The following is a 9,107-nucleotide window of genomic DNA, read 5'->3' as shown; positions in this document are numbered from 1 at the left end:
GAATAATTAAATGTATCATTTTGATGGCGGATTGTAATCCAGAAAGGATTATGTGTTTATGAAACACATGTGAATGAAATTAAATTATATTCCAGTTATAAATGTGCTTCTGATTACAGATAGCCTGGGATTACGAAGATTTGTATTTTAAAGAAAACCAGTTCGAAGGGAGCATAATTTGCTTTTTGGGTTAAAATAATTTCTTAATATGAAATTCGAATGGTATGACAATTAGATTAGACTGCACAGAAATTGAAATCTACATGCTAATACACACTCATAGTTACGCAATGCTGATGTTGTTAACATTAATAATTTGAGAATAAAGTATAACAATAATAATCATTTGCACGGTTTGATGAGATATGAGCTAACCGATCTTTAGATTAAATCACCATTGGTAGCGAGATTTATGGTAATGCTTTTTCCTCAGTTGGTCAGAACAAACGTGGCAGACTTGTTACTTAGTCGTTCAGTTGACAATATATAGTGAAAATTCTTATTTGGGTCATATATTCCAAGACGTAGGCTAGAATCTGTGATTGCGAAGTACAGTAAATATCCACACCGGTGCGGTGACTGACTGCCACACATACCCCTCAAAACATTAGATTCATCCGTGCTGGACTACGTAAGGAAGATAATTCCGCAAAAAGCTGCAATTGCAGGTTTTCAAACAGAGATGCAAAACTTACGGACTGCAGCTTTAAAGCAGCACTATGAAACTTTTGGCGCTCTAGCGGTTAATAAGCAGAACTGCACACATCCCGCGGAAGAACATTCCAACCGGCGCTACTTCTCTAAGTTTATGTCTATGGCGATTCATGCAGGTATGTGTTACTCCGCAGCTTAAAAGTTACATAGTGCTGCTTTAAGTGCCACAGGATATGACATTATGAGATGAAACAGTCCAGTCTTACCTATAGACAGCTCAAAGGTGACAGGTTTGGAGCCAATACAAGGATCTATCATTGTCACTTCAAAGAAGGACGCAAACAACAAAAATTCATCCTTCTCTCCAGTGAAATTCTGCATGAGGAAATAATGGATACACCATTGATTAAATGAAATACTATATACAGTATATGTAATAACGATTGTTTCTAACATTAGCACAATCGTGAGTGTGATATTACTTTTATACAAAAGTTCAGTAAACAAGAAATGAACATTTTAGACACAATATTGGCAATTATTTTGTCTATTTTTCTCCGCTAATAAAAAATAGTCTCCAAGCAACACACAGTAGTGAATGATTCAATATTTTAAACAAATTGAGGGAATGATTCAATGACTTAAAGACAGCCCCTTTGTTTGTTTGTTATTTGTTTGTAGTCACTAAAAAATTCCCACACAGCCTGGGTGCTGTCATGTAATGCTGCTCAGCCAATCAAATTTGAAGACTGGAACTAGCTCTTGAATAATCTGAAATAGTACATGGTAGACAGTTTTCTCTCCTCCTACCAGGCAAACTAGGTCACTGACCTCAGGAAGAGGGTGAACATCTTCCACTTCCACTGTAATGGCAGCTGGTACCTCAGAGCCAACATCTTCAGACTCCGCGGCAGGCCCACTGGGACTCTGCATTGCTGAATAAAATCATTTTCTATTAGTGATTAGAGTGCTAGAACATTTTTAAACATGTCTCTGTGTGTAAGAATCTATAACTCCAAGGACACACAGTATGTGATAAAATCTTACATTACATACTGACATGAAAATTAGCTATTTCTGCGCCACTATTGACAAACAAGTCACTCCTGACATAAATTATAAATATATATATATACTGTATATATATATATATATATATACAGCATGTGTGTGTGTCTACATTTTATTTAGTTTATACTTTGATACTACCTTCTTTGCCTGCTGTCTTCTCCTTGGACTTTCGGCTCTTGCGTTTAAGAGTAAGCCTGCTCATTTTGCTTTTCACATTCGCAATGGTCTTACTCTCTGTCACCACAACTGTAGGGGAGGAATAAACCTCCACACTCAGCGAGAGCAGTATTCTGCCCCTATAGAAGATCCCTTCACTCAGACCTTCATTAAGATCCCTGTGGATGTCTCTCAGCGTGGAGTTTTGAGGAGAGCCATAGAGATTAACCCAAGTAGGGCCAAAGGTGGGATTGAAACCTGATGGATGGAGGAAAGAGGCGAAGTAGGTTGCAGAAAGAATAATAAGGTAGAAGCGTTCAAAAAGGAATTGAAACCTAAATGAGTATGCAGAGACATGACTGGGGGATTCAGAAATGCATTTGTACTTGAAATGATAGTCCACCAAAAAAAATGTATTCTCTAATTATTTATTCACCCTCATGTCGTTCCAAACCTGTATGACTGTCTTTCTTCTGTGGAACACAAAAGAAGATATTTTGAAGAAAACCAACCAAAAATGTTCATTGTATGATCAAAAAATATAATGTAAGTCAACGGGAACTGCAACTGTTTGGTTACCAGTATTCTTCAAAATATCTTCTTTTGTTGGGTTACTACCCAGAAGGCTGGGTTAAACATTTAACCCAACCGCTGGGTCAAAACAACCCAATTGCTGGGTTTGTCCCTATTTTACCCAGCACTGGGTTGTACTTGTAAACGCTCTTCAAAATTATTACTTTTGTCATCAATTTCTCATTTTGTCTGTCATTGTTTACTCACTTCCATGCCGTTCCAAACCTGTACGACTTTCTTTTTTCTTTGGAACACAAAAGAAGATATTTTGAAAAATATGAATATGCTGAAGAAACGAGGGAACAATTTATTACAACTTGGCCACAATTGAAGTAAAACGATGGAACAAATGCTTAATTAATGCCATAAATGTAGTCTATATGATATATACATTTGTGGAACAGGCCAAAAAATACATTATTCACTGAAAATCTTGTATGTATTCAAATTGGTACATTTGAATATACTGTTTTAAATACAATCCGTTCATGATACAAAATTATCCTTTGATTTGGAATATAGTGTACAAGTCATATGGACTACATTTTGTTTTATCATGATTTTTTTTTGCCATTTTTTGGAATTTGGCCGCCAATGGTCACTGTTTGCTTTCATTGCCGGGAAAAGAGCTACGTGAACATTCTTCTGTATGACTGTCTTTCTTCTGTGGAACACAAAAGAAGATATTTTGAAGAAAACCAACCAAAAATGTTCATTGTATGATCAAAAAATATAATGTAAGTCAACGGGAACTGCAACTGTTTGGTTACCAGTATTCTTCAAAATATCTTCTTTTGTGTTCCACATAAGAAAAAAAGTCATACAGGTTTGAAACAACATGAGGGTGAGTTAACATTTTTGGGTGACCTTACATTTGCAGTAGTCAACATTCAAACTAACCATTTCGGTTGGGATTGGAGATTTGAAGAAGGTCCAGGAAGTGTGTTGCCACAGCCACATCTCCAATGTTGGCATCATCAAGGATCTGGATTTTGATTCGTCGAGCAAGAGGAGGAAACTGCTCAATGAAGGATATCTGTTCATTCCACTCAGGAGCATTGGTGTTGCTGTCTACTGATGTTTCCCCCTGTCAAACATGTACATTTATAAATGTTCTTGCAATTTATCTTGCATTTTTTATATTTGAAAAAAAATATTTTTTTTTACTTTTTATTTTTATTTTTCATTTTGCAGTATTATACCATATACTTAATTTAGTATTTGACTGAATGTAATGATACACTGTATATGTAATGTGTGACTTTGACGGGAACAGAGAGTTTGAGGTTTGGCTCCTGACTCCACTTGAACTTTCATTGATAAGACGAGCTCTGACATCATAATATATTTTGAGCTGAAATGTTTGCCAATACACTGTGTGGCAAGCAGTTCAAATACTGACGGCACCTCAGCCCATTTAACAAACAAAAGCACCGACAGGGCGTGCATGTTTGTGTGTCCCTTGACAAAAGTGTTATTTAACATAGGAATTATAGAAACATTATAAGGAAAATAATTTTTTTAATGCAGATAATTTGACTGTTTAAATAGTACCATCAACCCATGTATCAAAGAAATAAACGCAAACTAACACATTGTGAGAAGGACTTTCAGTTCTTCCTGCTTAAACGTTTGTGTTAGAAATACTCTGAACAAAATATCTTATTCAAAGTTAGACTGAAAGAAAATCACCTTCTGGCCAGCGAACGTGACCTGAACATAAGGATCAAGGAAAACCTTCTTGTCTCTCATTATCTTCCCCATGAAACCTGAGTTCATGCTGGGTAGACCTTCAGCTCTGAAGATCTTCAGGACAAACTTTGCCCAAGGACGTTCTGATGGCATCCTCTTTGGAAGGAGAAGGTTCCTACATGCCACATAAAAATATACCAAAAAATATTAGGTTTCAGATGCCGAAAAGTGTCTACTGAACACATGAATGCAAATGACCAAAGGACCAAACATCTAATATAAAAGTTTTTTGAGGGTGAATGTGTCCTTAAGAGGAGAACAGCCATGTTAACATAAGGCAAGCTCTTACTTTTCAATGTCATCATTCTGGCTGCCAGCTGGTGCCAGGCTGACCATGCCCATGGGGTCTCCTTTCATAACCACACTCACTGTGCACTTCACATAGCCTTTAATTCCCGAGCGGGTGTCTTTTGGGTCAGTAAGCGGGGCCCATTTCTGGTAGAAACGGTGATCTGTGAGATATATTGGCTGTGTTAAGTTGTTGTAATGATCAATGTTTCTAAGTAGACCTATAATCATTATTTTTTACCACCATTAAAATGTCTAGGGAATGTTATTATCATTTTACCAATGAAATGAACTTTCAACTTCTGTATTCTTTACTTATGCTGTGTGTATCAAAGCTTGCAATGAGCACTTTTTGTTTCTTAAACTGGGTTTATCTCGGTTTACCTGGCTGCTGATACACTGTGCTGATGTCGATCTTAAAGGTTCCCATGTGGGTCATCAAAAAGGCAAGGATTTTCTTATGAACCACCTAAAATAAAAATTAAAAATGAAACAAAATTGCCATGATACATATACAACATACAGTTAAAATATTGTGTCAGGTAACTTAGAATATAATAATATATAAATGACCTAAATTTATTCAAGTCAAAAATCAAGGTCAGATTAAGCAGAATTAGCTCCTTTCCATACTGTATATTTTTCACTTTTCACATGTGCATAATCAGTTATTAGCGAAAACTTTTAACAGTGCATTAAAGCCATTTTAGTTGCTACATATGTAAGAAACATACGTACGTCCCTTTAAATCCTTCTTACATACTTTTTGTTTATGTCTCTTTTATTGCCCCCCAGATAGTGTCTCTGGCAATACTTACAGAAATCTCAATCACTTTATCAAAGAGCACATCTTGTGTCTCTTGAAATTCAAACATGAAGTTCTTAAAGACAAAAACAGAGAAACAAAACAACTCAGAAAAATGCTTAAAGCTTTAGATGCTTAAAGCTAAGTTCTTTGCAAGCAGTTACTTCATTGTAAAATGGACAGTTGGTAGACTTCTGAGTAGCTGTGCGCTTTTTCTCATCTCCAATAGTCACATACACTGCTGGGTTGATGTTCACCCCGACCAGTTTCTGAGCTTCAATCACATTTACATTCACCTGAGGGGAAAAAAAAGACTTCACCCTACTCATTAAACAGAGTCAATGAAATAAGTAGGCCTCATTTAATTGTTTTACCTGGAAAGACTTCACTTTAGGTGTGACAGCAAGCTCATGCTTTGCTATAGCCCTGCAACGGCTACACACGTAAACAAAGCCGTTAGTTACAGCAGTATAACTATAATCAAACTCATTACAGATTAAATTTCAAATATGGGAATTACATGATGGGCCATTTTTAGTTATACAATGTGTGATGTATTGCATTACACTGCACTGCAATACAATAGGTTTCTTTTTGGTATAGTGCAATGTACTGAAAGGTAATTGAAACGCACCTTAAAATGGGAGTGAATGTCACATTGGCACATTCAATATCTGCAAAGTCATAATCATCATCATAGTCATTATCTTCATCTTCGTCTCCTCTCTCTTCATCAGTTTTCAAAAGACTGCGACCGATCATTCTCGTCTCACGATCCAGCTGCTGAGGACGCAGGCCGTCTGAAGAACTACAAATTATTGAATATATAGGAGTGAATTCCATGAATAAAGGATATGAAAATGTATATGAGTTTCGTGTACTGAAGATGTCCTTACGTTGCTTCCGTAAAGCCTGTGTTCCTGATAACAAGCTCTGAGCTGACATAGAATACAGAAAATTCAGAATTTTTGAGATTACAAAACAAACAAATTTGATTTAGTTATGAAATGAATGAAACCATGGATCCAAATATACATCCATCCAAATAGGAAAAATAAAGTATGGAAAGAAAGTAGGCAGGAATAATGGATGGATGGATGGAAGGAAGGAAGAAATAAAGGAAGGAAGAAAGGATATATGGGAGAATGGTGGGACAAAAGGAGGGAAGAACGGATGAAAGGAATGGAAGGAAGAATAGATGGATGGAAGAAAGAAAGAAATGAAGAATATAAGTAAGGAAAGAAAGATTAATGGAGAGAAAGAAATAGCAGAAAGAAGGAAAGGAAGATTGAAGGAAAGAAAAAAGGAAAGAAGGAAGGATGGATGGATGGATTGATGGATGAAAGGAAGGAAGGAGGGACAGAATGAGGGAAAGATGGATGAAAAGAAATAGAAGAAAGGAAGAATGGCTGGATGGAAGGAAGATAGAAAGGAAGAATATATGGAAGGAAAGAAGACGGTAGAAAGAAAAGATGGATGGAGTAAATAAGGAAAGAAAAGGTTAGAATGGATGTAAGAAAGCAGTGGAAGTAATAAAGGAAGAGAAAATGGATGGAAGAAGGGACAGAAGGAAGGAAATAAAGGCAGGAAGGACAAATGGAAGGAAGAAGGAAAGAAGAATGGATGGAAAAAAGAAGAAGAATGAAGTTGAAAGAAGATAGAGGAAAATAAAGGAAGGGAGGAAGGGAGGTATGAAATAAGAATGGATGGAAGATGAATAGAAGAAAAGAAGAAAGAAAAATGAAAGGAAGGAAGAATGGATAGATGGATGGGAAAAGAAAGAATGTAAAATTTGGAATGGATGGAAGATGTGGAAATAATTAAAGAAGGGAAAATGGATGGAAAGAAGGACAGACAGAAGGAAGGAATGATGGATGGATGGGATGAACATAAAGAAGTGACTCACCCATCAGTGTCCTGTCCTCTGATGAAGTCGTCACTGTCCCATCCGCCTGCAGTCCCCTGAAGAGGGTTGTACTTCACCTCCAGCTCTATGTAGATCTACAATAAACTCCATCATCACATACCAACACAAAAGAGCTTCAATCACATCTAACACCAGAACAACAACTAACGATTCAAAAGTCCTTCACCACACCAATGTTAGAATAGCATGAACAGTATTTGTTTAATGGATGTAAAACAAGTGTGTTGGAGCTGAGAGCAGCTCTTCATTCACTCACATCAGTGAGACTGTGCTGACTGTCTGTGAGGGGCTCACGGAGCAGCAGCTGACCCACAGACACCACATGCTGCAGGCTGATCACCAGCCTTCCCAGCAACCTGTGCACACACATACAACGCTCTTAGTCAATGTACTGAATTGCTTTTTAATATTATGTTAAGAATCAATTAGTTAATTTCCCTCTTGTCTTATAACATATAATGAATACTTTTAGTATGAGGGCTGATTCATGTTCTGACCTGTTGCTGAACATCTTACTGCAGTTGTAGACGCTGATTGACAGAATTTCCTCCCTCTCAACATTCCCATAGTGAGGCCATCTAAAGTGCTAGTGTCCCATAAATACACAATAACAGATAAAAAAAACTGCACAAACATGTTCATTTATTTCACACAGGCTAAAGGTTTATTTATTTTTCTCAATCCCTCGTGATTATGGATCTGTAATCTTGATCTATCAGCTGCAGCTTGTTCTTATGCTTAAAAGTTTGTGAACCCTTTAGAATTTTCTATATTTCTGAATAAATGACCCAAAACATAATCTTTCTTTTTTTTGCGCAAGTCCTGAAAGTAGTCAAAGAGAACCCAATCAAACAAATGAGACAAAAATATTTTCTTTGTTATTTTTTGAGAAAAATGATCCACTTCAACTCTGTGATGCTGGTGGGTTTCCTCCTATGAACTGCTTGCTTCAGCTCCTTCCACAACATTTAAATTGGATTAAGGTCCAGACTTTGACTCAGTCATTCCAAAACATTAACTTTGTCCTTCTTTAACCATCCTTTGGTAGAACACCTTGCGCGCTTGAGGTCATTGTCTTGCTGCATGACCCACTTTCTCTTGAGACAGATGTCCTGGCATTTTCCTTCAGAATTTGCTGGTATAATTCAGAATTCATTGTTCCATCAATGACGGCAAACCCTACTGGCCCAGTTGCAGCAAAACAGGCCCAAACCGTGATACTACCACCACCATGTTTCACAGATGGGATAAGGTTCTTTTGCTGGAATGCAGTGTTTTTCACTCTTCAAACATAACACTGCTCATTTAAACTCAAAAGTTCGATTTTGGTCTCATCCTTCCAGAAAACATTTCTTCAGTATTCCTCTGACTTGTTCACATGATCTTTAGCAAACTGCAGATGGGCAGCAATATTCTTTTTGGAGAGCAGTGGCTTTCTCCTTGCGACTCTGCCATGGACACCATGGTTGTTCAGTGTTCTCCTGATAGTGGACTCATGAACATTAATCAATGTAAGAAAGGCCTTTATTTACTTAGATGTTACCCTGGGGTCATTTGCAACCTCACAGGCTATTACACGGCTTGCTTTTGGAGTGATCTTTGTTGGTGGACCACTCCTGGGGAGGGTAACAGTGGTCTTGAATTTCCTCCATTTGTACACAATCTGTCTGACTGTGGATTGGTGGAGTCCAAACTAGTTAGAGATGGCTTTGTAACCTTTTCTAGCCTGATGAGCAACACCAACTCTTTTTCTGAGGTCCCCAGAGACCTCATTTGTTTGTGCCATGATACACTTCCACAAACATGATCAAACTTTGATAGATCCCTGTTCTTTAGATAAAACAGGGCACACACTGACACCTGATAGTCATCTCACTGATT

At 37.3% G+C, this 9,107-nt stretch overlaps 1 protein-coding gene across 1 annotated transcript in view; it reads right to left on the bottom strand.

Annotated features, from left to right (window-relative positions):
* LOC107551122 (fer-1-like protein 4) overlaps positions 1 to 9,107 on the bottom strand; it is a 28,819-nt gene that overhangs the window by 15,373 nt on the left and 4,339 nt on the right. The window contains exons 3-17 of the mRNA XM_016232616.1: positions 7,724 to 7,812; positions 7,483 to 7,582; positions 7,206 to 7,300; positions 6,196 to 6,237; positions 5,934 to 6,107; positions 5,674 to 5,734; positions 5,464 to 5,595; positions 5,313 to 5,375; positions 4,879 to 4,963; positions 4,496 to 4,658; positions 4,147 to 4,321; positions 3,355 to 3,541; positions 1,864 to 2,139; positions 1,486 to 1,589; positions 921 to 1,029 (exon numbers count right to left, since the gene is read on the bottom strand). Of these exons, the coding sequence (XP_016088102.1) occupies positions 921 to 1,029; positions 1,486 to 1,589; positions 1,864 to 2,139; positions 3,355 to 3,541; positions 4,147 to 4,321; positions 4,496 to 4,658; positions 4,879 to 4,963; positions 5,313 to 5,375; positions 5,464 to 5,595; positions 5,674 to 5,734; positions 5,934 to 6,107; positions 6,196 to 6,237; positions 7,206 to 7,300; positions 7,483 to 7,582; positions 7,724 to 7,812 (1,855 nt within the window). The remainder of the gene's footprint in view (positions 1 to 920; positions 1,030 to 1,485; positions 1,590 to 1,863; positions 2,140 to 3,354; positions 3,542 to 4,146; positions 4,322 to 4,495; positions 4,659 to 4,878; positions 4,964 to 5,312; positions 5,376 to 5,463; positions 5,596 to 5,673; positions 5,735 to 5,933; positions 6,108 to 6,195; positions 6,238 to 7,205; positions 7,301 to 7,482; positions 7,583 to 7,723; positions 7,813 to 9,107) is intronic.

Source organism: Sinocyclocheilus grahami, unplaced genomic scaffold, assembly GCF_001515645.1.
Source record: "Sinocyclocheilus grahami isolate Dianchi unplaced genomic scaffold, SAMN03320097.WGS_v1.1 scaffold415.1, whole genome shotgun sequence".
Taxonomy (NCBI): domain Eukaryota; kingdom Metazoa; phylum Chordata; class Actinopteri; order Cypriniformes; family Cyprinidae; genus Sinocyclocheilus; species Sinocyclocheilus grahami.
The sequence above is the reverse complement of the archived record's forward strand: the minus strand, read 5'-3'. Positions and strand labels throughout refer to the sequence as shown.